This window comes from Gymnogyps californianus, chromosome 1 (assembly GCF_018139145.2).
Source record: "Gymnogyps californianus isolate 813 chromosome 1, ASM1813914v2, whole genome shotgun sequence".
In the NCBI taxonomy this organism is placed as follows: Eukaryota; Metazoa; Chordata; class Aves; order Accipitriformes; family Cathartidae; genus Gymnogyps; species Gymnogyps californianus.
In genome coordinates, this window is record NC_059471.1 from 102,494,263 (window position 1) to 102,522,109 (window position 27,847).

A 27,847-nucleotide genomic window follows, 5' to 3' on the forward strand; every position below is an offset into this window, starting at 1 on the left:
TCGCTGGTGTTCTGCCTACCTCCTCTTTTCCTTTGAACCCTACACTTCTGTTAGTTCCTCACAGGCCAGTGTGAGTGCCAGCATCTTTTCTGCACGCCTCACGTTAGCCCAGATTCGTGTTTCCTGTAATAATGTAATGATAAACAGATCCCCGAGGCAGCTGGATTACATTCACTGTCGTACAGCTGGGCCCCCTTCTCTCTCCTCTTTCAACCGTACAGACTTTCTGGCTATTGCTTTTACAGGAGGAAGTTGACGCTGGAGCAATCATTTTCCAAGAGGCAGTTCCAGTTAAGATTGGTGACACAGTGGAGACCCTGTCCGAAAGGGTGAAGGAGGCCGAGCACCGAGCCTTCCCAGCTGCCCTGCAGCTTGTCGCCAGCGGGGCCGTACAGGTGGGGGAAGCCGGCAAGATCTACTGGAAGTAGGAGCAGCACGTCCGCAGACGTCCTCAGGTGGGACAGCTGGGGTGCCTTAATTGATCAAAACAGAGGTCACAGCCTAATAACATGCACACTGTATTCTCTTCACAAAGTGTTTTCAACATAAAAGTTTACCATGTCATGTTCTCACTCAAATGGTTAAAGATTCAAAGTAAAATCCAGAGAAAGCCACAAATGGGAATATTAAGGCAGGGGGCTGTTCTCAGTAGTTTCAGCAATGGCTCTGTTACATGCTTCCTAATTGTAATCACTTCCTTGGCCAACATTTCAGTTCTCAATCACTTTCTTAACAAACAAAAAAACATTCCTTTGGTTACAGAGAGATCTGAGCAGCTCTGAGATTGACTTAGGAACATCAGTATTACTCTCTAGCAGACCATGCAGGCTGTAATAGGGGATTCTTTTGTCACGTGCTGTGAAGTGTTTGTGAGGAAAAGTAATGGAACTAGTACAATGGAAGAGACGGCTAAAGGCAAAAAACTTTACTCATAAAAATCTCTAGACAAAACAAGAAAAACTGGCCTCCCAAAACGCTAACTATTCCTGCAGATAATGAAATGGATTTTTTTCCATATAGCTTCTGTTTTAATGTTGGGAGATCTTGTCTGGCCCAAATTCTGAATGTATCTCATAATTTCAAATATTGGACCTGCTATCAATCAGATGCTAAATAGAATTAAATGTCTGCTGACCATTTGCCTTCGAGCATCCCCATGTGAATCCACATATGAATTCCCCTCAGAGATTTGTTCAGAGCCAAAAGAGTTGCTGGGTTTTTTTTCAAATGAGCAGAAAGGGAGTTAGGACTAGATACAAAATGTGTTCTTGGCTTGCAAGACATTCTTCAGAAATTCTGCTGAAGTTAAGTGCCTTTATTCTTGGAACAGTATTTTCACCTGGAATAATACTGATGGACACCCAGTAAATGTTATCATTCTGAAAACAGTAAGGTTTTTTGCACAGCTCAACTCTTGTGAAAAAGCACCTGGTTTTCTTTTAATGTTGTAGTACAGTTGTGAAAATATTTTGATCTATTTACTAAAGTAGTCAACTTTCCCCCATACAAACCAGAAGCATCTGACTGAAGCTGATTATGTATGTTTTAGAGCTCCCCTTTAATGCAGAGAAAGCTGATTTGTATTCTGTGCACTGATGTCTTTATGGTACTTCCGTGTTGACATAATCTCAATTTGGATTTGAAATAAAGTCTAATAAAGTTAAAAAATTAAATATCAAAATCTTTTCTTGGAATTTCTCTACCAGAGGTATAAGCTGGAGGAGGAGTTTGTGAAACAGAATTTAACTTCGTCTACAGTACAGCAACTGTAAATCAGTTTGTGAGGTTACAGACGTGTGCAGTCCTGCATTACGTTAGTAGTGATTCGCGGAGTGTGGTGACCTTACTGTTTCAGTGGCCAGATGGTCTGTGATGAAGAAACTTGCTGACAAAATATTCCTATCACCATTTGTCACTGAGGATAAAGCTCAAGCAAATACAGAGGAAAATGACATGGTCAAATTTAATTTGCTTGTAAAGGGCAAAGAATAAAAGCTAAGTCTTCATCCCAGCGTTTCTCTTTACAAACCTGCCCTCCCACAGAAGGGCCTCCCCCGCAGGCAAACTGCCCGCCAAGGCTTGAAATCCAGCCTGTCTCAGTGAGCATGCAAAAGACGCGGGGGGCATCCAGCTGCGGCAGGCGTTCAGCCCGCACACGTTCAGTGCCTTAGCCATGACAAAGTAAACATTTTACAAGTCAAAAGAAATTGTACTTAAATTAACTAACTCGCACGTTAGAAGAAGTAAGACTACTAGGGGTGAAATCAGTACCTGTACAGTTAATAAATACCACTTTATTGATACAAGCAGTTTGATCACTGCCAGAAAGGCCAACAGCAGAAGACCCGGGCGCTGCAAATCCAATGCCCCATTCCATCACAGACAGCTTGAGCAAGACTCGGGTATTTTGCCATCTAAGGCTGACGACAAATGGGATTTAAGCGCCTATCTGTATTTCTACAAATGCATAAAAAGAAATTTCATTGTGAACTGGATCTTAGATGGCTTTGCTTCAATTACCACTCTGTAAAAAGAATAAATAGATTAATAAACTATCACCACACCCAATCTTAGAGGGATGCCAGGAACACAATTAGAGAAAGAGTTGTTCAATACCATGGTGATTGTCTGGAGACCTATCAGAGCACAATAACTAGCACCCTATTCTCTTTTAACATTTTATTTTTTTCAGTTTGGAACATTCAGTCATGCGTGCTATGCAATTCAAATAATATACAACAGGAAGTTACTACACAGTTACAACAGACCGAAAGCAAATGAAGCAATGTGTTTATCATAAAAATTACCTGTATATACCAAACAGTTGTTAATCTTGCCTTGTTACATTTCTTCCTGTTTCTCCCAGATCATGAAAAATACACGTTCCTTGCTCCAGTTGTTGGAGTGCAAGAGACAAATACAGATTTCTGTATGTAAATGGCAGAGCCTACAGGAGGGAACTGAATTTTTCTCCCCTCCCTAACTACTGAAACACCGCTAGCTACACATTAAAAAAAAAAAAAAAAAAAGAAAAATTTAGACTTCTTAACTGCAGCTGACTCATGCTCTCAAACAGCCTGATACAGCCAAAAGTGAGATATACAGTATGTCCCTTACTAGTACAGTACATGTAATACCAAAACAAGAATACATTTTTTTCCCTGCATCTAATGGCTCTTAGTGATCCCTCCTCTGGAAAATTCAGCTCTAGCTACTTCTTTTCTAGTTTGTTCAAGTAGCTTCTCAGCTAGCTTTCTTCCTCTGATTTGTTACTTGCATGCAAGTCATTCTGGCAGATATAAAATAAGTTTCCACAGAAAAAGGTTTTATTTAACAGCAGCGACTCTCTGGACCAAGCCAATCATTCAGTCAACAAAGAAAACTGACATTTTCCTGCTACTGCAAGTTAAGCTGAGGATGTCTTGTTCTGCTGATTTCAAGGATGAAGGAAGAAAAATGCCTGAAATCTGGTGTTTCTAGTCCCTCTAATCAAATTTTCATCCCTCAAGATCCAAATGTTTTAATATGAAATTCTGGGAATATCTATGCGTTGCTCCCTTTCAAGGAGCAGGGGGAAGTGTCTAGATGTATGTTCAGTATGCACTATTACATCATACTGACAATCTGTGAAGGGGAGTTTGTTTCATTTTGTTTTGCCTTCTGAAGGTTCCCTGCCTTTTTGGCCTTTGGATCTTCTGATTGGCAGCTCACTAGACTCTGGCTCCCACACTGGTGCACGTTTACATGTCCTCTTCTCCTCTGTACCCTGAGGCGCTCCCACGGTGGTGGGGCTCACAAGGATGAGGTCTTTGTAGGCTCCCACCTCCTCCCACAGAACTGTGCATTTGTCCCTAATGCTTGTTCACCCCCAAATCCACACCGTGCCAGGCTGGGCCTCGCTTCTGATCTGCCCCGACATGTCTGGCCTCGTCCATCCAACAGGAGCCAGTCACCCTCTTGCAGCAGCATGGTTCCTGTTTGTGGTTGCTTCGTGAAGCTCTTGGTGCTCTGCAGTGTGATGCAGCCAACAAAAATTGATCCCTCAGGAGAATTAATTTCCCTCTGAAGCACTAGACCATTTTTACAGCTTAAGCCCCCTCTTTGATTTGTAACACAGCTTCTCCTTTACAAATGAAAAAACAGAACAAAGAAATTCAAAATCTGAAATGATAGCTTGGCTTCCACCGCCAGTTTTGCGAAAGGAGTGTAACTAAAGCTGCAAGCTACGGGAAAAGGATCACGGCTCAGAATGGAAACCTGTGACACTGATACGCCTGCAGTCAATGAGAAGCACATCGAGGGCAGGGAGGAGGAGGGAGGAGGGAAAGATGAGCAGAGAGCAAGCCACTCGTTAACCTGGCTACACCACATCATTTTCTTGAGGCTCCAGAGCCATGAGAGAGGATGTGCAGTCTCTCTTCTCGTCTTGAACACACAGACTTTGGCTCTCTTGTTTCCAGTAGGTTTTACCATCAGCTCCTAACCGCACTGCTCCACTGGCCACCAGCTGCAGGGCGATGGGAAAAGCCCGGCACTCGGCTTCTTTAACCCTTTCTGACAGCGTCTCCTCGGTGTCGTCTGCCTTCACAGATACCGGCTCCTGGTGGATCACTGCTTTCGGACTAGATTCCTCCTGAAATGGGGATATTGGGAGTCTTTTAGAAGAGGCTGGTGAACAGTCTCAGGAAGGTTATGGACGATGCGGACAGCACAGAGAAAGTCTCATGAGAGATCTCGGCGAGCACATGTGTAGTTGTGTGCAGGAGGCTTAAAGTACATCTAGAGAGGCTTGCCACCTCCATTAGGGGTACCTACATTACATTAGGGGTACAGCAGGAAGAGAGACATGGGCTAGAAGATTCAGAGGGCAGTTTGCTGAGAGTAGGAGAAACTGAAAAAAAACCCGCCTAATATGAAGGAAGAAGACAGGACCTCAAGAAACCACAAATGCAATGTAACCCCCACATCTTCCTGTTTTTACTGGTAACAATCCCAAGATTTCCACACATTCCTGTTGTTACCTCTTCCTGTTTCTGCCTTCAGAAAGAAGAGAAAAAAGCAAATTCCTTTTCATAACTGTCGTGGTTTAACCCCAGCCAGCAGCTAAGCACCATGCAGCCACTCCCTCATTCCCCCCCCACTCCCAGTGGGATGGGGAGGAGAATCAGGAAAAAAGGTAAAACTCGTGGGTTGAGATAAGAACAGTTTAATAACTAAAGTAAAATATAATACTAACAATAATAATAATGAAATATAATAATAATAACAGTAATGAAAAGGAATATAGCAAAAAAAGAAGAGGGAAAAAAAGGAAAAAAAACCAGTGATGCACAATGCAATCGCTCACCACCCACTGACCGATGCCACAGCCGCGATCTGCCCCTCCCGGCCAACTCCCCCCCATTTATATACTGGACATGACATTCTATGGTATGGAATACCCCTTTGGCTAGTTCAGGTCAGCTGCCCCGGCTCTGCTCCCTCCCAGCTTCTTGCACACCTGCTTGCTGGCAGAGCATGGGAAACTGAAAAGGCCTTGGCTTAAGATAAGCACTACTTAGCAACAACTAAAACATCAGAGTGTTATCAACAGTGTTCTCACACTAAATCCAAAACACAGCACTGTACCAGCTACTAAGAAGAAAATTAACTCTATCCTAGCCGAAACCAGGACAATAACTTACTCAATGTTAGGCAAGAGGACACTTACCAGGACAAAATGCACAGTGCAGCCTGTGACTTTGAATCCACTCTGCAGGGCTTGCTGATGCACATTTCCATCCTTGATTGGTGGGAAAAGTGATGGGGAAGCATTCAAAATTTTCCCTGGGCATCAGTGTGAGAGGAGAAAAAAAGAAAAAAAAAATCAATTTGAACTGAATTTCCGTTAAAAATAGAAGTGAGATGTGATCATCAGTTCAAAACAACAGCACTGAGCACCACTCAGGAGTTTAAATGGTCTCAACTGCAGTCAGAATATAACAGGGCATGTTCAGATTCAGGTTAAAAAGCAAAACATACACATAGTGTTACGGTCTCTAAGGAAACCTGAGGAAGCACTGCCCTGATCTGAGGAAATACTGCTCTTCCAGGAACACAGGTGACAGTGCGCAGGCTTCGGCAGTAGCCAGGCAAGCATGTTTCAGTTAAGGCCAAGGACCTCATTTGCTTTTGCGTCTGTGGATGGACAGATGGAGTGGTAAGTCTTTCCCCTCCCAGGTGACCAGCCCTGGTGCTGCAGATGAGGGGCTTGGAAGCGGAGGACTTCAGACTGCAGCCTCATGCAGAGCCACTGCACAGATGGAAGTGGTTTTCATAAGAACCATCATTCCCAAAGGAGCCTGTCCAAGTGCAATCCGCATAGTGAGTGAGTAACTTCTGAGTAAGGCCTCAGGAGCTGGCACTTGGCGCCCAGAGCCAGGAGGAGAGAGAAGTACGCGTTCCCCCCTCCGCTGGCCTGGAACGTGTCTAAAGAAAGCTCTGCCCCACAGCAGAGGCACGCTCACTCAGGGGTCTGTAACGGCTGTATTTCCAGCACACAGTACAGAGTAGTGCTATGCTGTGCAGTCCTCAGGGCAGCACAGGAGGGAGATGAACTGAGAAAACAGTCTCTCCCATTTTTTTCTGAGTGACAACTGCAGGGAGTAAGTGCAGCACAACTCCTCAGCACAGCTCCTTGGCAAATGACACAGTTATGCTACCTTTCCCCTACTGCAGACAGAACCAAACTCCTGCCTGCTCCGCAGGCATTTCTCCTTCCCAGAAGGACGGCAGACAGACCAACTCCGTGACCTTGATTTTGTCCCTCTGTTACTCATTATGCCAGCACAAGGCATTTCTCTGCCAATGCACAGTCAGAATCCCAGCGCAGACCCACTGGCTAGGACAAATGAAGGCATAGGGCAGCCCCACTGATTTACATGCAAACCTCAGTGTCAGCAAGGCTGTGAGAGATTTAACCAAAAGACAAAGAACTATGACTGTGTAATTCTGATGAGACCACGCATCCGTATTTTAATTTCTCTTTTACAGTTATAATTTCTTACCTTTCCATTTTCTGAGAAAAGGACTAGACAAAATTCTCATAAATCCTGAAAGACATATTAGTTCAACAGTGAATTCTTCAAGAACTCGGTCAATCGTGCTGTCAAATTCAGAGCGACTCCCATATAACTTATGATCAATCACCTAAAACATTAAAACACATCAAAAGCCGTATCAAGGAAATAACTTCGTGTGAATGAGAGCAGCTACTTGGGCAACAAAGAGAAAGCAAAACAGATTCATTCCAGGACACTCGAGGACTTAAAAAGTTGTAAGTTTGTACATTATTCAGGACTTCTGTGATTTTTCACGTTCATACAAACATGTCTGGGAACACCCCAATCACTTGCTAGCTAACACTGGCTGTTTCACACAGGATGCTTTCTAGGATGTGTGGAAAATGAGCACAAAGAGAAGCCAACCATGTAAAGAGAAACATGCGGGTTATGTGGTGTAGCGGGAAATACGGGGGAACACATCAGAAGATACTGACCTCTTATGCCAGAATGTCTAGCCAAAGACTAAAGTAAAAATAGTGATGACTGATCGACAACATCACCACCAGTTAGTCTATAGGTGCTTACTGAAAATCATGAACTTATCTAAAAAGACAACAAACTGGCCAGACATTCTGTGTAAGGGAAGGAGTCAAGTCCTGTTTTATTTCTACTCCACCTCTCAGCCCCAGCTCCCAAGGTAAGTGTTGATTCCTGACTCTGTTCATGAGGACATTCAAAAAAGAGGCTAACAAAGCAGTCATGCTCTTGCCTATGAACATGTGAATGAATTTTGACATAACTTTTTTTCCAGAGATGTGTCTTTATATTGCCAGGAAAAAAGTAACATGAATCCAACTCAGCTGTTGAGGAAGCTTGCTGAAAACTTTTTAATGCATGGAGAGCTTCTAACAGCATTTATTTCCATCTGTGCATAGCTGTACAAACATGATAACTGCTCAAAATCATTAAATATTAGAAGCAGGAGTTCCTGGTGGGCTGTATTTGAAATCCCAAGTTGTTGAATGTTTTCGAAAGCCACATTCTACACTGTCAAATATGATGACATGATGTTACTCTCTTTCTAAATCTTTGTTTTATGAAACAAACCAGTGAAAATTTCCAAAACATAGTGCTACTTTACTGACCACAGGTAGGAGAAGAGATTTGTGTGGTGCTGGTGAAAGTGACTGAACACAACATGAGACAAAGGTCTTTCTAAGAAGGGATGAGCCAAGGAGACAACATGCTTTTGTGTTTCGCAGAGCCTGAAGTCTTACTGATTTCTGTTAAAGCTGGAAGCTGCATGGGCTACAGTCTCAGACCCAAATCATCAAAGCACTTGCAAAGTAGAATGTAAGCATACTGATTTCAGTGACACTTAAGCCCCTCTCTAAATGTAGGCACATGCTTATTTTAAGTCCCTTCCTAACTCTGGACTGTAGCGTTCACTGAAGAGATGGGAAAGACACTCACAGCCTCCAGTGAGCACTGTGTTAGGTCCATACAGCTTTCAGCTGTCTCTGCTGATAACTTTGACAGCTTTGTGCTATGTCCACATAACAGTTTTAAACAAAAGTGAAACATGAATTCTTACTAAGCACTTCATAAAGACCTATGGATTCAGTAGCTGTGAGTTGGTGATAAAAAGGAAAGGAAACGGGTGTCTTTACCCTGGTGGGAATTCCAGCCCGGGCTGCATTTCGTAGTTCTTCTACACCAGACTTGTTGGAGATGACAAGAACAACTTGAGCGCAACTGCCTGGCTCTTTTGCATAACTGATGAGCGCAGCAAGGTTTGTGCCTCAAATGAAGAGAGAGCAAACATTCATGAAATAGATGAGCATCTATGTCACTGAGAATTGGCTCTCAGTCCCGTTTATCTAACAAAAATCTTGTTTTCAACACCTGCACAAATAGAAGAGGACTAAGGAATTTGTGCACTAATAAAGCTCATTTGTTAAGCAGTACAACACACCTTCTTGACTTCCAGTCAAAATGCAACCTTGGTTTTAGAAGGCTCCATAGACTCCACTGAAAAGAAAGGCAAGGTGGATGCACTTGTATCAGGGCTGAATTCAGCCTCGCCTTTGTAAGGACATTTCTCTGTGTGATGATAAACGAAAGCTCACCTGTTCCAGAGATGAGAACAGCTACTTTAACTTTGTTCTTTCTGGGTTGGTGTTGACTCTTGACAACAGCGCTATTCAGCAGATGCTGGGGGCTGCTCAGCTGCAGAGCTTCTAGAAGATTCTCGACTTCGATGTGAGAACCTCCTCCAAATATGTGAGGAAAATATTAAAATACCTTAGATTTTACTTTTCCATCCAAATTTACTTTGTATAGTTTATTAATCGTAAGTTTCAATTAAGAGAAAACCTATCAGCACTGAATTTATGCTAGCACTAACTGAACTACAAAAACATGTACTACTTGAACAAAACAACTCACACTAGTTGTGCTGATCTCTTTCATGTTACTCACTCGCAGAATTGTTTACAAAGGTCTAGGTATGGCATGGTCTTTTCAAGGATTACCCCCATCTTCTATACCTGTCTTCCTCTTTCTCTCATGTTGCAAAATTACACTAAAAATTATGTTAACAGAGCTGAGGGTGCATTTTGGCTGCCCAAACTTCTCCAGAAGCTGTTTGGTTTCCAGGGGGATTTTGGTTCGTGTCTTGCTGTATGTCAATCAATGGACATACCAGAATGAAGACTTACCATCACATGTGACTGTACTTAGCTGTGGCCTATCCTCAATCCTTACACGGGATCCATGTGAGTTGGGAAGGGGTTGGAAAGGAGGTGCGTTGATTACCATGATTGTGGTAAAATATAATCAGCTAAATAATGTTTGAGTCCTTACAGACAGTCATCAGACTCAAGTCTCAAGCAGGTACCTCAGTAAGACACTATTCAAGTACTGTCACTCTGAAAAAAAGACATTCACTTCTCACTGTATTTAATAATGAAATCTAGATGTGAAGGTGTCAAGTAGCCTCCAGCCTAGTGAAACAACAGCAAAAAGATGTGAACTACACAAACTTTGCAATAAGGAGTCTCCTCAGAGCCTACAGAACTGAGGACAACCGGTACCTCCCAGGAGATGCTTGCACTTCACAGAATCACACTTTGAAACAACTTATCCTGTATCAACTTAAAAATGAAATAGTGCATCCTTAGGTGGAAACCCCTCTGAAGTGAGACAGATGAATCTGTTACACTTTTAATCAAACCATACTCTGTTTAATTTTTGTGAGTGTCTTCATTTCCCATCAGGACACCTGCTAACCTGTGTGACAAGGGGCAACAACTTTCCCAATCAGCCAAGCTTCCTCATGTCTCTGTATGTCTTTGAGAACATGCTGAGCCAGGTCCTTCTGCACAACCAAGACCGCACCAATTCCACAATTAAACGTCTGAGCCATCTCCTCCTCAGAGAGGTTTCCCTCTTTGTAAAGCCAGCAAAAGATTTCAGGAATCTCCAACAGAGAGCATCTGAAAATGGTTGAAATTTGTATATGGTCAGCACAAATGTTTGCTACCCATCTTTTATTATATACAATGACAGTGGTATATTACAAGAGCTGATAGAGACTAATTCTTGCTATTTTAAGAATACTGCCCAAGGAGGACACTGACCCAACTTCCAGTCAACTTTATAGGTGCTGCTTAGCTAGAGGTTTCTAGCCATAATTTGCACAAGCCAAGCCTTCTCTAGGCTTTCTAATGAGAACAGGTAGGAAATGATGGCAAATTAAGATTTACTCATCCCTCATCAGCCGGAAGGACAAAGCTACAGATGACTTTTACATCTCTTCCGTAAGAGATAAAGCAGCCATGGCACAAATCATCTTCTGGCTTTTTTTGGACTACTTAAGCAGACCCTGGTTTTCTGTTTCAAAGAATCAATAATTAGTATAAGAGTGTATGCTTAGGTGTGTTGATGGGCATATTGGAACAGGGCTGAGCGGTCTACACATGGATGGGAAGCATGGATGGGCTTTCACAGTGACCCTACTCACGCAGGCATGGCCTTAGGCTGTCTCTGGAAAGTCTGATGGTGCAGACTCACCATCTCAACTTCACTTTAGAAAACTAACGATCCCTTGGGCTTGTTGCCTTGTCTGTGTTTCCAGGCACTGGCAAGCAAGCTGGGTGCCACCTTAGTAAGCTGGGTTTATGTCTTTCCTTTCTAATTTCATTCTAGAGAAATACAGACAGACATACAGACATCTTTCTTCCCCCCTCCCCATCCCCACAATATTTTTGGACTCACATGAATATGGTTTTCTTTAATATTTTGAACTTCTGAATATTTTGCCCAATTTCAGCTTACAGAGAAAAAGTTCGACCTTACTTACAGATGCCAAATGCTAATCTGTTATGAGGAAGCTACCACCTACCATAAAACTGCATTAGATGTGTGTGTGTGCGTGTACACATACTGTGGAGCAAATCATGCAAATTAGTTCTCTCAACAAGCTTCAATGTTTGGTCAAAATGTTTAGTATGGAGAGGTGTCTTGCAGAACACAGAATCTTCTCAAATCCCTTTCCTCCTAGAGATGAGCTGCCTTCAAACTCTCCTTAAATTTCCCTTCTCCAACAAGAGTGGTGCTCATCAGCTGATGCTTACTTGAAATAGGAATGTTTTTGGTAGGTTCTTTGGAAAAGAATTGACTTTGGGTCATTCAGTCTCCAGCTATGTAGACACATACATTTCTGAGTATATCTATAACTGAAGCTGAAAAGCCAATGCTGTATATAAATTTTGCCAAACAGAAACAGTCATCTTTGATATTTACCTAGGACAGCGCTGACATGTTCTGGCAGGATTCTGGAGATGCCTTCCAGCAACCCCTCCTCAGCAATGAAAGCAAAAGCCTTCACGTGTCCTGAGCGAAGGACAGGCAGCAAGGATGGACTGTACATTTTTGCAGGGGTCAGCAATATATCTCCTGCAAACAAAAGTATCAATTCAATCAATTTGTTTAAAAGGTCATTAGGTGTTTAGTTGGAATGCTTCTCTGAACAGGTTCCCTTCTGCTCTTTGTGGCAGACAACCTTGGGAAGCAGCAAAAAGTACTGGCCCGCTGTTCCAAAACTGTGGATGCAAGCCCACACACCTACCCCAAAGACTGATTAACCCTAATCCATCCTGAAGTAAGCATCCCTTGGCAGCACCTAGTTATGAAAATGTCATTTGCAGGTTTGCTTTTTGAGAAGAAAGGTTTTGTACCTAGAGTCTTGTCACCACAACTGCCAGGCGCTGGTGAGGAGTAGTGTAAGGAGGACATTAAAAGAATCTTCCTTATGATGCTAAAGCCATGGCCGTGAATCCCGGAAGAGGCCAGTCCAATAAGCACATCATCCTCATCAGCCCTCTGCAGCCCCAGAAGCATCTGCCCTCGCTCCACTGCACCGACCACAAAGCCAGCCAGGTCATACTCTCCAGAAGAATACAGGCCAGTCACCTCAGCCATCTCCCTGCCTAAGTGGGGAGAGAAAGCAGTCAGCACTAGCTGTAAACATATTTTACTGTTAACTTTAAATCTATAGCATCTCCTAAAATAAGCAATGTATCCAGGATAGCTGCAGAGACATGCAGCCTAAGCAGCGCATTCAGATATATTTTAAAAATCCTTCTTGGTTTCTTACCTCACTTCAAGACTTCAACAAAACAAAGCTTCATGAAGTTACTGAACGAAGAAAAAAATTTTTTTTCCATTTTGTGCTACTTATCTGGCACCTCCCTGCTATGACTGAATATCAGAGAGGGAATGAAAACATATTAACACTTCAAGAATGGGAGGCATCCAGTTTTGCTCTCCTTTGTACAAGGATAAATAAGCAAGAATCAGGATCCAAATGCATGAATAGTAAAAATCATCCCTCTGTGCTGACCCATTTTAGAGATAAGGAAGAATTTAAGCCCAAATGCTTGACTGTTTTTTCCGCCAAACAGAAACCAACTGTTCTAATGCCTCTTACTGCCTCTGCCTACAAAGTCTATTTCACTAGTAATCGTTTCAACATCAGAACCTTCCAATCTCAAAGGAGAGGACTGTTCATACCCAAGAAAGCACATCCTGCATTTCTGCAAGCTTCAGCTATTCCTTCTTTGATTGTTTCAGTCACTTCAACATCAAGTTTGCCACAGGCAAAATAACCGAGGAAGAAGAGAGGCTCCGCTCCTTGAGCCAGGATGCTGTTGACACACATGGCAACCAGGTCCTGACCTATGGTGTCATGTCTTTTACATACTTGTGCAATCTGCAAAACATGGTGGGAACCAGCAGTGGTGACAAGAAATACGCAAAACTCAGATATTAATCAGTCAAATAAGCAGAAATCTTCTTTTCCCTGAAAAGAATCACTATAGAACATACATGCAGAAGATAACCTGGTATATCATCTAGTTTAAATCAAGAGAAAACAACTCATTTTCTTCCAGAGAAAAGAAAAATCTATTTTGTCTTTTGAAACATTAATTCAAATTCTAGCTCCAGCTACCCAGAAATTGTCATTTTGCATTGTATGTTTGTTTGTTTGATTGTTTGCTTTTTGGAATATTATGTCAAATCCAGAATAAGAGGTGTCTAAAAGCAATTAAAAATTCCCTGGATATTCAACATACAGAACATCCTAGCAATTTCCAAAAATAAGATCAGGTTGCTCAAACATCACTGTGTGTTCTGCTTTACTTTTGCCTACTAATTTCACTGGGCTATGCAGCAAAACTGAAACAATTTATTAAGTAGTTTTCTTCTTCTTCTCCAAGTCCACAGGGAATGAGATTCTTCACTCCCACCCTCCCTAAGGAGTCTTTTGATCTCAGCTATCTCATATCACAGACAACAACATGGGCCTGGTCTGTAGGCTCCCTTGAACGACAGGTCTTTCACAAAGCAATATTTCCCTCAGGAAGGCTGCTATTTGGTTTTTAAAAAAGTTATCAAGGTGTTTGCATCCTACAAGTAATGAAACCTGATACAGACATCATGGCTTCTATAAAGTGGTGACATTTACACTGCTTTATTACAAGCAGAGGTTTCTACACTGTCAGGGATACACCAGAGCGGATCTCTTTGTGCCAACTGCTGATGCACTGCACTAGCTCACACAGTGCAATTCATCTCTGTCAGTTACCACTTCAGGGTCTGAAATAGGACAAAGATTGCATATGTATGGATAAATTTTCAAGGTAACTACCTTTTACTGACACAGCTCTATCGGTGTAGTTATACCTGTGCAGAAAAGCTCAGTACAGAAAGATGGGCAAGGGAAAAATGCAGATAAATACTATCACTGGCTTCAAAATGGTAACAGATCAGCACCTAAACGAAGTCTGAGTTTGGATTACAGGCCTGATTTCTTTCACTGGCTGGTGGATTTAAAAGTGCTACGGAAACCAGTCATCTCATGTCCTTTGTTGCATTATAACATCTCCCTCCCACTGATCTAGTAACAATTCATATAGGCATCGGCCAACTATTTTTGGCCAAGGAAGAGTCTTGGGAACAGTCTGCGTAAACACAGTTGGAAATGTCTCTCTGCCAAGCAGTTGGAACAAAGACTCACAAGAGCCAGCACCAATCACTTTTTCATGCTCAGAGGTGTCCAAGGATGTAAGACTGCAAAAGACCTTCTGGATTATTATGTTCGGTCTCCTGCTGTTGCAGGAAGCCACACCGTATCATCCCATCACTAAAGGTATAAAAATCAACTTGAAACAAGTTAAGTTGCTGTGCTCGACCAGTGAAAGGCAGCTTCAGACCACCAACTCCTCTGATGGCTGAAAGCCGTCTTCTGATTCAATATATATATATATACATTTCTGACTCAACTTATCCTATGTGTTCTAGTGTAATTAGCATTCTTTATCTATTGGCTTCTCTTCTCCTTCCTTCTTCTCCCCAGTGCCCTGACAAAGGTAATCGTGCTACCTGTCTGCATACAGTTTCTTAAGCTAAGTCTGACAGTTATCATTTCAACACTCCCCTGTACTCCTCTGAACTGATCTTTCTCAAAGCCAATGGACATCCTATTTTATAGCGGAAATTCTGCTTCTTAGTTCCTCAAGTGCTCAGCTAAATGTTTTGGTTTATTATCATTTCATCACAAAATATCCAGAGCCTCCACATTCTCAATAACATATGCACAGGCCTTGCTCAAATGCTCATCTACAAAGTTCAAATGACCATTGCAGTGGACTTGAGATGTATTTATAATGCTGAGAAGGGTGCAGATGGTGCAATTGGCCGTGGCATTTAAAACAGTCTTGGGAGATAACATGAGCTTTGCTACAGTCAAGTTGCAAGTTACCTGCAGTTTAGGTCCAAGGCCTTTAGTTTGAGATACCAAGATAGGATCATCATAACCAGATGCTTTCAAGTCAAAGAAACCAGCAAAGCCTCCTACTTCTGAATGACTGCCTGCCAAGTACAAATATGTCAAGGATCATTTTTAAGGGAAATAAAAAGACCCAAAACCCTCATCAAGGCAAGTACTGCAAATTATGATTTCTTGGAGAAGACAGCACTGTGTCCACTGACAGAAACGTACGCAGCTTTATGAAGCATGGACCTCAAAGTCACATATTTCATGGTTTTGTAAATAGATCTTTATTATTCTGTATTTGTGACCTATGGATTGTGTATAGCAAAGGTTAAACATTTTACCAAACTGTTAACAGATTGCCTTTTTTCCTTATGTAGCTACTTTTTTCTAAGGGGAAAAAAATCAACCAGAAATTTTCCTCAGTATATCACTGCTAAGAGAAAAGGATATAGTCTGAAGAGCAAATAACAACTTCACTGATTGTTAGCCACACCCTAATAACTGTTTGGATGTTGTACTCATATATACAGCTGGTAGGATCACTTCTGTCCAGTGATGTACAAAACCATTCCATTAATCTAGGAGTTGTTCTGTTCACTAGACTAACCTTGAAAAAGTGCAATCATCTCCATGGTAAGCCAACTATTTTTTAATTAAGCAAAAGAGGAGTGATGAAAAAGAAATGAGAGTTTTCTTTCTTCCTGGTGACCCCAGCCCAGCTTCTCAAGCTCAGTTTCAATGCCAAGAATGCATTGCTCACCTCTTGGGAAATAAAAAAGTTCTGTTCCATTCAATATAGTGAGGAAATTCAAAGATTCTTCCCAGTCTTACCTGACCTGGTACCACTTGCAATTGATGTTTCTGGCTGATGAAACAAAACATCACTGGTTACAGCTTCCACATATCTCTCTTTGTATATGAGACCCCTGCGGAGAGTAAAGGACATGCTAGCAGCAGTAGTGACATTTTCTGCATAGACCATCATTTGTCACACAAATGGGAACAATAGATATAAAACTTTGGACTAGCATCTATTTCTGCCAGCACTTTTGCTTACATACAGAGACTGTTTGAGAAGCCGTATACCCCGATGGCCAATGTCCTTCCTGTAAGTGGCACCCTTGAAACGTATGGCCGCTACACCCCTGTTGGCTTCTCCCAGTGCTTTCATCAGGTCCTCCTTAACAGCAGTAATGGAGAGGACTCTGCCACCACTTGTCACCACTCTGCCGTCCTTCAGCGTTGTGCCAGCATGGAACACCTGCAGCCCTAACTCTTTGGCTTGCAGCAGCCCTACAAAAGCAAAAGGAATTCTCTGAGTATTTTAAATCCCATACTATGTTGGCAAAGCAGTGAAGACTGAAGTCCTTTCTTCAGTCAAGGGAGAAAAACAATAAAGCTTCCCACCTTACCTTTCTTCTGAGAAACAGCGTTACCAGTGAAGGGTATCCCACCCCACTGGCCCTAAGTCTCCCTTCTGAGACATCCAGTAAGGACACAGATCACACAGGAACAGAAATGAGGGATCCAGGAGCCACAACAGGACATCTAACCACCCTGTGCCAGGGTAAAGCTGTGCTGTATACTGTAATTGTGAATAATTTGTGCAGAGCTTTCTTGTACGAAATCACAATTCATAGCAGTTTACTGCCTGGATTCACCCCTCTCCCTGACATTAAACCATTAATGTTAATGTTACCTCAGCACTCCCCTAGCTATTCTGCTGTGCCCCCTCCACGCAATTCCCTACCATGCCTGGAATCAATGCTCTACAAACACTTGCAGCTGGCTGTCCAATAGCTAAAACAAATGACATATTTTGTTCTTTTCATTTGTCTCCACGTATTTTCCTGTTAGAGGAAAGCAAAATTGTTCAGGGGTGTTTTAGATTCATATTCTGAGGAGAGGATAAGGGAAGAGGAGGAACTGCTGCCATCACCTGGAAAAAGCATAACAAAACACAGTTTTCCTCTCACTATCATCAGCTAGACAGATTTTATAAATGAGTAAAAAGGACCTTTATACTTGCTGAAAGTACAGTGTGTTACACTGCCACAACACTGCTCTGACAAGGTCAAAGCTGAGCCCCAGCTGGCCTTGCAATGGAAACCTAACTCCCTCCCATCATGTTTTAAGGAATACTCCAGAATAAAATGTTTGTTAAGCCATTAAAATGTGGGAATCACTGTGAAAAATAGGAAAAAAGCTAATAAAACCCACACAAATCCAGAGGTTGGAGTATAATAATAAAAGAATGGATTGAATTTCATTGTTTTGACTGTGTTTTTTTGTGATTAACAAGCAGGGAGGTCATACCATCTCACTCCTAAAGGTATGAATATCAACTTGAAAAAAGTTAAGTCCCTGAGTCTGACTAGTGAAAGGTAGCTCACTAGCAGAAGGATTCATTCAGTTATGTGGTTTGGATTTTTACAGTTACAGAAATGCAGAGTTCCCCAGAATATCACTGACAAAACAAAATAAATACAGTGAGGGAACTGGAAGAGGAGGATGGGTAAGGAGAACATGACAGCAGAAATCTTGACAAGGGAAAAGGCAATATAACATGACCTTCTGCCTGGGTGCTGTAGGGTGACTGGAGTTCTGACAAAAATAAGGTGGCCTTGACACAAGATCAGCTGTCTGGGTTGCTTTACACAAGGCATAGTGTTGGACTGGCAAGGCAGTAGCTGAGGGGGAAGGAAATAGTTCTGCAACAGTTCCCTCTGTTTTTAAACGTTTTAAAAATCTTAATGAGATATTAAACCACAAGAATTTTAACACAGAAAATTAATATTGATCTAAAGCCCACATGCCCACCTTTCCAAAACCCCTTCAAGCCCTATGAAGAAGAGGTCCCTATTAGTACTACACAGCAATGACCCTGGCTGGCTGGCACAAGGGAAGGAACCACACTGATGGTGGAGGCATGCACTGCTCCTGTTTTAAAGGCAAGTGTCACCCTTATCACCTGGTCAGGCATTAGCTAAGATAATGCAACCTCCTGGCAAGGGAGCAAAGCTAGGAAAAAGCAGTCATGTGCTGACAACGTTGTAGTCCACGTTTCCAGCACAGTTTGTGGAAGTGCTCCATGTGGACGCACCAGAGTTGTTCCAGGAGGACATAATTCCCCATCACCTTCTTATCTCATCAACCAGCTACAGACGCAGCTTTATAGAATGATGTAACCTTAAACATTTAGCCCCTGTGCTACTTTGGACAGGCATACACTCTAGTTAAAAGATCTTACTGAACAGCTACCCCTTCCACAAGGACAAGGATTGACAGATGAAGGCAGACTCTGACAGAGTGTGAGGGGTGGGATGGAGGAAAGCTGTACAGATCTCGGGAGAAGAGGTAAATGCAAACCTACTGAAGTACTACACTGAAATTAAATAGTAAACAACCTACTGCAGTTACCTGTTATCTCCATGCCTTTGTCATAGTCTCCTGGGTATCCTGGACTTGCCATGACCACACACACAGCTGTACTATTTTCTGACCAGGCTGGCATGAAGCTGCAGAGTTTGCCATCAATTGTTGCTTGAATCACTTCATAAAAATCATTTTTAAGCAGTGGAAGAATTACCTGCAGAAACATTTCGTAGTGATAGAAGTTAATTTTTATTTTGCTGACTTGTTGAAATTCAACTTAGGGAAAATTCAATTAATAGAGTAAAATCTGTACCTGCCAAACTGAAAATACTGTATTTCCCTATACCAGTACATTTGGAAACTACAGGTGAGCATTAATTTGCAGCATCTTTTTGCAAGTCATAAATTTACAAACATGAGATGTGAGATTATGTGGAAGGAACATGAATTTAGGTCCCTCCCATTCTGCTTCTATCCAGAAAAATAAAATCTAAGGAACAGCTTTTTAACTTAAAGTCTCTAACTAATAATTCACAGAAGCTGACTAGCCAAAATTTTAAGTTACCTCATACATTGTCTAAGACATTCACATTCAGATCTGCATGTTCAGGGGGAGGAAGACATAAATCCAAATATAGCACGCAAATTTCCCTAGAGGTAAGCTAGAACAGTCAGAGGTAAAAGAATGAAACATATTTAAGCTTCCAGTATCTTTCACTCACCTGGCACTGAGGGTCACCAAACTGACATTTAAAGTTTAAAATTTTCACACCATCTTTGGTAAGCATTAAACCTGTTTGCAGCACACCTGAACAGAAAGAACACAGCCAAGAAAATTAATTTAAACGTTTATTTGTCAAGAACTCCTTTAAATGCAACACAGTGTTTTGGAATGTGGGATGCATTTCTGCAAATCGTAATGAATTATGAGCAAGGATCCTGTAAGCACTTATAGGCAATTCATAATATTTCCACAATAAGCAACAAAGTGGCAAGCAGCAACCTGAGGAACGTTGCATCACATTTTAGACTGAATACAACAGAAAGCAACCTCTCTGTATCAGAAAGTCGAGTTCCGCCTTCTGCTACAGCTCTCTAAATGCAGGCATTCAGAGATCAGAAGGAACTGACAGGATGAAAAAAACAGTTCCCATAAAACCCCATTCATTATGCAGACCTTGCGATTTTCTTACCATTAAGTGCACTATGGTTATGCATAAATATAGATGTATAACTCTGTATTTCAGGCAAAAATACCAAACCAAAATTCACTACTGCTACTAACAAACAAAACCAAACAAAAACGTATTGAAGTTGGTATTGGGTAATTTCTACTGCAACGCACATATATGCATATGGTGATCTAAAGCAGGCCTTTCATTGTATAATCAGAAAACCAATCCCCACAGAATAACAAGTATTAAATTTTAAACCCCACAAAGCATCAGGTCCTCCAGCATCATCATGAAAATGCTCAACACCCACTACATTCTTACTGCAGATTTGGGCATTGTAAAAAAGTTACCAAATAGCAGAGAATACATCGCAGACTGGAATCCAACTCTTTACATGTATGTGATCTCTACAGTCTTCAGTACCAAAAGCAGCCATTGGCATTAAGTGACAGCTGTGAGCATCACCTTCCTTTTTCAAAACAGCCTTAAGACAAAGATCTTAAGAAAACTTACATTGCTGTATATAGGAGTGAACAGTACAACTGAACTTAAGTATATATTATACCCTGAACTACAAGAGTCTGGTTGCAACTGTTTTAATAAAAAATATTTATTAAAAATACAGTATGTTTTATGGAGAAAAGATGAAAGTTCTTCTCTCCAAAGGAAGAGCTATAAACCAAATCAGTGAGGCTTAATACTGCATGAAAAATGAACTACTTTTTTTTTAAACAAATATTATTTGGAATTCAAAAGCAATCTCTAACAACGAAACTAACCTTGTTATGACTTTACCTTGTTTTTCAGCTGAATGCTTACTTACCTACATATGCTGTTCCTTCTTGTCTCATACTATCAACAACATGTTGAAGGATAGCATCATTGATTTTCTCTAGAAGAACTTCTGGAACCTGACGATCAACATCAAACTGATTGAGACAGTGATGACATTTGCTGGACTAGCTCATAGGACCTGGAAGGACTGGGGTAAGTAAATGCCTCAGCTATGTTTTCTGCTCTCCCACCCCCAACCAGTGCACTCCTTCCATCAGGGTGCTGCTGCCTGAAGGACAGATACACTGATCCTCTGTCTCCCAAGATTTTTTGTTTGGTTCTTTCTTTAGAAGGCCAATTTTAAGGAGGTTTGAGACACTGGCGACCTGGACTGCACACAGTAAGATCGTTTCTGTACTTAAAGAAAAACACACTAATAATGTACTTGAGCAGCATATTTAGAACAATGCAGTCAGCTTTAAGAATCAACAAGAAACCTAAGGTTATGTTCAAGACACAAAGACTCCAAGCATGCAGGGAATTTTGCAGGGACATTTCAAGTGATACTAATAGGAGCAGAGAAACACCAAGTTTAGGAATAATGGAAAAGGTAAAAGAGAGACCATTCCTCAGAACACTGGCTCATTAAATCCGAAAGAACGACTACTAAAGTTTGAGCCCTGTATTGCACTTACACAAGCAAAATGTCAATCAATTCCAGAAGAAATCTGGCCTATGTGATAGAAACAAGATTGGGCCCTAAAGGAGATATATTAACCACAGATGTGATCAGCCTTGTTGCAGACTGAGGAGGAGGACTGCTATACCTGAGGAACTGGGCAATACGCTCCCATCCCTCCAGTGTTTGGACCCTGGTCACCATCCAATAATCGTTTGTGGGCCTGGGCTGGGGGCATTGAGGCAACAGTGACACCATCCGTGAAGCACAAGCACTGTTAAGAGATGCACACAACATAGAAACAGTGACAATGTCCTGTCCTAAGGGAAGTTAACACTGCTGGTCACAGGCTGAGGCTCAGTTCTGCCAGGAAAATTTAGGAATCAAAGACAGAAAGCAATAGGATCCACTTATTCTGCTGCAAGCTCACTGACTTGAAGGATTCATTGAGCTTTCTTTCTCATTTTTAAATAATCAAGAGAAATGGTGGCCCTCATAACAATTCCTTTCTGACGAATTAGATCTCGACCTATCAGTGACGTGGACATATGCTTACCTTAAGGCATGTGAGTAGTCTTTATTGACTTGACAGAATTATTCATATGTTTCAAGTTAAATTTGTGTGTTTGCAGATCTGGGGCCTGAATGAGTGTGAGGTATTATCAGTGCAGGAGAAACTTTGCGCAAAGAACTCGCTTTCAGTTTTTATGTGGCATACAATACGCATGTTTAAGTTTTATCCTGCCACTGAGTAGTAATCCATGGTAATGAAAGTGTTAAAATAGGCACTAAATATTAGCACAAAATTATTGATCTAACAAGAATTACCAAGACAAAGTCCATACAAACACGTTTTAGGTCACCTTAGGAAAAAAAGATCATTTTCTACCTAAAAAGATCACTATAATTGCAATTTTATGGCTAACGTAGAAGAAAATTCTACTGACAACATACATTGATCAGTATTACATCAAATTGCTTAGATTACATATTTATGTATGTAAATGCAAATAAAACAAAAAAACTATTTGAAACAATAAACTTGTGTGTTTATGCATAAAGCATAGCAATAATGCCAAAGAATAAAAGCACATAACCACACCATCGACCACATACAGAAAGTTCTTCCCCTTGAAGGAGTTCTTCAATAACAACCATCTCTCCAAACATCCTGTCCTGTACAAAAAAAAAATTTCTCCAGTTAGCAAACATGACATCTACTGGCTAAATCCTCTCTTTATTTTCTTTTAACAGAAAAAAACAATGTATAGGAAAAGTACTGGCTTGCTTGAATTATGGTATGTTGAACAAAGCCAACAGAATCTCGTTTGGAGATAAGGAAGAGACACTGAAATGCACCTTATCAGACCCCAGCAGCCAACAAAAAATGAAAAAGTTGGAGGGGAAGGGCAGCGGGACCCAGTGCTGCAACAAGAGTTCAGTCACAAACTGTACAAAGCCCTACTCACTGCCCGCTGTCTGGGGCAAACATGAGGAATTTGAGGATGATACCCAGAGAAATTCCTTAGTCAAATGGGCAAGTTTCTCCTGAAAATACTTGCTTCCTGTGGCCAAAATTACAAACTCACAGGCTATAGAACATCAAGAACTGGATTCCCACTGATTAATTAAAGATTTATCCACCTGCATAATCTCTTGGACGGCTCTGCAGGCTTCCTCTTTGCTGGCTGCAATAGTCACTTCTTTTCTAGCAGCAGGGCCCCTTGCCCGTACAACTCGTGCAGGAAAGTCTGTGCTTTAAATGAAAGCAAAAGTGAGATTCAGGCATCCCTACTGCATCCAATGAAAATATCTTATTAAGCTGAATGCCTCCCACATTCTCCCTTTTTTTCTGAACTGTTGAAGAATAACACATCTGAAAAATACATTCCCTGCTAGCCCATCCTGTCATGGAGGTGAATGAACTCTTATAGCCCTCAGCACAGGACAGTGAACCAGAAATCCATGAATTTTGTTGTTGGTTCTGACACCAACTCAATGTATATCCTTGGACAAGTCACTGAACTTTAACACCTCGCAGTTTCTTCCCCTTTTCGCTGAGTTGGGTTACTATTTTATTCCTGTCATAGGTTTGGAAAGATGAAGTCATTGATAGTTTTATAACACCAGATTACAGTACACAATCCTATAAACCACTATGGAAGTTCTGTTTAGGGTTGTAAGGTTAAGGCTGAGTTAGGTCTTGCATGTAAAGGGTATGTTAGAACTAGTGTATTAACACTGTATCCCCAGAATTCCTCCACTTACTCTTAAATACTAACTAAATCTAGAAGAAAAAAAAGAACAAAACAGCATAATGTTAACATATTTTAACTACACTTTATCCATTCACCTCTCCAGCTTGTGGACAGTCAAATAAAATGTTCCTTTTGAAGAGCTGATTCTACACACTACTAGCCTGTTTTCTGAAACAGTATCTCATTCCTCCTTTCCACGTTACGATTTATATTAGGGTAAATCTCAGCCCTAGATTTATACAAGCAGCCAAAACAGGCTCACACAAAGCTCCCTTTCTCCACATCTCAGTGTGCTGACCTGAGATACAATTTTCCTTTTTGAGTCTTATGCATGCTTACAGACACACAAGTTGTTGGCTTGTTTCTCTACATGGCAGTGATACAGACTAAATGCTGTTACAGAGCAAACTCAGTGAAAAGGTTGTTTTTACTTAAAAAAAAAAAAAGTTCCACTAGATTATACCACATGTAGCACGTGACAGCAAAGACAAGAAGTCCATGAAACCGACACACAGCCACAGACCAGTGTAGCTGAACACAGCAGCTGCTGTGAGACTGGACCAAAATAGCGACAGTGGTAAGCTACTCTCCCAAAGGATCCCCAAGGACTTCAGAGGCATTACCGCTCAAAGCAATTGCAGAGATATGCAGTTACATTTCTCTCTCCATGTAAGAGAGATACTGTCTAGCCTTGAAGAAATAAGAGTATCCTCCTTAACTTAGGAGTATTTGACCAGTACCTCCCAAATCACTCCACAGATAGCATTTTGCTGGTATCTGTCTGTGTAGAAATGATTCTCACCCTTACAGAAAGCTTTATTGAAATATTTTTCTCTGTCACAACTTTTTGTCTTTTAAATGGCTAACTAGAATCCTGAAGAAGCTGATCAAAGGGAAGAAGAGCTGTGATCCGTGAACAGAAAAATCAGCCTGTTTAAGTTCCCTGCACCAGTCTCTAATTACAAAACCAATTCATTCAGTAGCTACTTGAGAAGAACAACAGTTAAAAAGTTACCAAGTTCTAGGTAACTATCATGGGTGAAGGCCACATGTATAGCTAACTTGACAGAGGAGTTTCCAGTATCAAAATATTTACCTGATAATAAACCTACAAGCTTCCTGGGGATTGGTGAAGGCTTTCCATCTTGCTGTTGGGATCCCATGTCGATCCAGAAAGGCTTTGGCAAAACTGGTGTTGGATGCCAGCTGGGCTGCTTTTGCAGATGGTCCAAAACACCTAACTCCTGCTGCTCTCAAGTCATCAACAATCCCTAATTATCAAAACCAGCAAAAGAATCAAGTCATCTCTTTGGAAACATCAAGTCATTTTGACAAAAGAAAAACCACATAATCATTTTGGCACTTTCTTACACTTTTCCTTGTCTCAAACACCTAGTTCATCCTTAAAATAAGGTTCTGCATATCCAATGACCTGTTTCATCATTCAGTTTTAAGAGGCCTTTAGCTCTTTACATTACTAAGCACTGTCACAGTTACCACCCCATGACTACTGCTAGGATTGTCTGGTACTTCTGTTCACTATTTAAGACATGGAGATCTTACTGTACCACATTACAATAAATGCACGTTATGGTGTGGGTACTGTTGCATACAGCAACAATGTTAGGACTATTGCAAGAAAATTCTTTATGTAAAGGAAAGCACAGCTGAAGACGCAAGAGTACTTGTAACCATTACTGATTCTTGATTCTTTATGATTTCCCCTGCTGATTTCTAACATACAAAAAGCAGCATACAGCTATGAAGCCAAATGTTTTAAGTGACTACAATTTACATTTACAAGATAATCCAAATTTTCTTGCTCTTCAGTTTAATTAACTCAGTGTGTGTCCTAAGAGCCGAAAGAGGTCATTTTAAAGCAGAATTCAACGTGCTGATTTTTACTGTCAAGTTAATTTATTTCAGCCTTACCAGCTGCCAAAAGAGCTTCTTGTCCAACTAACACAAGTCCAATGTTATGATCTTTGCAGAACTGGGTAACAATAGTGTGATTGCTCACTAATACAGCTGAAAAGGAAAAGGAAATATAATTAAGTTACCACTGTAAAGCCTAAATAAGAGATGGGAGATGAGAATGTCATTGTTCCATCTCCCTAAGAAGTACGATTAAAATAACGAAACAGCCCATGAAGGGCAAAGTAAAACAAACACTATAATAATAAGCAGAGTCCAGAAGGAACAGTGAACATTTCCAGTTTACACTACTGTTTTTAATACAAATCTGCTAACTTATTAAATGTATGTTATTTGCTATATGTAATCAATATAAACTTTTAAAAGCTGCTTATCATAAGAGAATAAAAACTTTAAAAAATAAAACTGTAAGTTCATAAGGAAACTCAATTTCAACATCTGAGCAAAGATTTACTCAATGCCAGTGCATGATGTAGCTAAATTTAGCTGAGCAGCCTGGGAAGACACCAGAGAAGTTTCTATCCAGAAGTTAATAACTTTAAGCCTTCTATTCCTCTGTTAAGTTTTGCTGAAATTGGTCAGTGAATTCAAGCATAACAGTGGGAGGAAAGAGATGAGGTGTAGAAATACACAGTCTTATATAAGCCTCACTATCTTAAGAAGCTAGGCTAAAAATAGATGTAGTATGACGTTTTGCTAGGCAGTTCTAAAATTCAGAAACAAAACATACAGAAAAAATAAATATGTGCCTTAAATAATTTGTGGTACCTGTAAAAGAAAAGAGTAATTGTTATCTCCTACTGACTCAATAAAAATGTGGTCAGTTTTGTTTCAGTTCCAACCCCCGTATTACTGATTGCTTGGCCCAGTATTTTATTTTTTCCCCCTTTTTACCTGAATTTGAAATTTTTCCATTGTCAGCTGTTCCTGCATTTCCTGGAGCAACAAACACATGTTTTACATGTGGAGACTGGGCCAACTTCCAGGCCAGCGCATGCTCTCTCCCTCCACTGCCAATCACAAGCACCCGATCAGCCATTAACCTGTGCAAACCCAGAATCATCATATATAGTACTATTTATTTATTTCACAAACCTATGCAAAAATAAGCAAAAATATATAAATTATATCTCTCACTTATAATTGGTAAGTACTATCAATCCAGTTTGTATTAGAAAGGTATCTATATGACTTCTGAAAAAAGTGACTGTAGCAGTAGCGTCACTGGATGCATGCATCATTCACATTTGGTTTAAATACTGACAACAATGAAATCACTGAGAATTTTTTCCACTTGTTTCAGCATAGTCAAGATTTCCTCCTTTAAGTATCCAGGCTGAAATAATCTTGTCATGTCTAGGTCTTATCAAGTCCTTTGCACAAGTACACAGGACAGAACCGAAAGTTTCATACAAATGCTCTACGTAACTTCCCAGATAAATATATTTCAAACTGAACACTGTGGTCAAGCTAGGAACTTTTATGAGTGTAAACATCCTCAGTAATAAATGGCAAAGACAGTTTTCAGAACAGATTTTATACTTTGACAATTGCTAAGAGGGCAACTTCAGCAGAACAGCATGCTCAATAAAAGAACAACTGTTAATTTCACTAGCACACTGACATTTAAAACAGTTCCTCAATAATATTTCTAGGCAAATTAGTTTTGATTTATTTCAGAAATATTATCATACTCAACGTAGGTCACATCTGCAAACTTAATTTTTCTGTATGTGCTGAATGTGGACAAATGTCAGAAAGAAAAAACACCCCAGAACATGACCTTTAAGGAAGATGCTAATGGCATAAACCAGTCCTTACCCAGGAAATAGATAATAAATTAAAGATACCATAAAACACCAGCTTTGCAAGCAACATGTCAGCAGTCTTCTCCCAAGAAATCATAACCATTGGTTTGAGTTCATTACATAGCTTCCAAAGGCAAACAGAAGCTAAGTGGCGACACTGAGGTATAATATTTCAGAAAAGATGTTCATAGAACTGTGATAAATCAATAATCATGTTTAGAGTTCCTGAGACAGTATTAAGATGTCTTAACCTAATATCAACAAAATAAAATTTAACTATATATATTTTCATAACTATTAAATTGTCCAAGTACAATGTACTTCATGTAGTCTGTCCCTGGGGACTACAGACCATTGTGGATTATCTATGAGACTAATTTTAAGTTTTAGGTATTGTGCTCTAGGCATATAACACAGAGCATATGCTTAATGCTCTATCAATCGCCAGACTGATTTCCT

The 27,847-nt window shown here is 40.7% G+C and overlaps 2 protein-coding genes across 2 annotated transcripts in view; one reads left to right on the plus strand and one right to left on the minus strand.

Moving 5' to 3' along the window:
* GART (phosphoribosylglycinamide formyltransferase, phosphoribosylglycinamide synthetase, phosphoribosylaminoimidazole synthetase) overlaps nucleotides 1-1,672 on the plus strand; it is a 41,557-nt gene extending 39,885 nt beyond the window's left edge. Inside the window, exon 22 of the mRNA XM_050915075.1 lies at nucleotides 246-1,672. Coding sequence (XP_050771032.1) covers nucleotides 246-428 — 183 coding nt within the window. The 3' untranslated portion in view covers nucleotides 429-1,672. The remainder of the gene's footprint in view (nucleotides 1-245) is intronic.
* A 2,688-nt stretch (nucleotides 1,673-4,360) lies between these two features.
* LOC127029448 (trifunctional purine biosynthetic protein adenosine-3-like) lies at nucleotides 4,361-26,619 on the minus strand. The gene is given in 22 exon segments (XM_050915076.1): nucleotides 4,361-4,633; nucleotides 5,711-5,826; nucleotides 7,047-7,188; nucleotides 8,714-8,844; nucleotides 9,173-9,316; nucleotides 10,335-10,523; nucleotides 10,526-10,540; nucleotides 11,850-12,002; nucleotides 12,284-12,535; nucleotides 13,119-13,317; nucleotides 15,370-15,479; nucleotides 16,216-16,310; nucleotides 16,446-16,677; nucleotides 18,805-18,973; nucleotides 19,482-19,567; nucleotides 20,758-20,845; nucleotides 21,536-21,661; nucleotides 22,504-22,563; nucleotides 23,032-23,143; nucleotides 24,742-24,916; nucleotides 25,578-25,673; nucleotides 26,475-26,619. Coding segments are annotated over 22 exon segments (3,108 nt in total).
* Nucleotides 26,620-27,847: the final 1,228 nt, after the last annotated feature.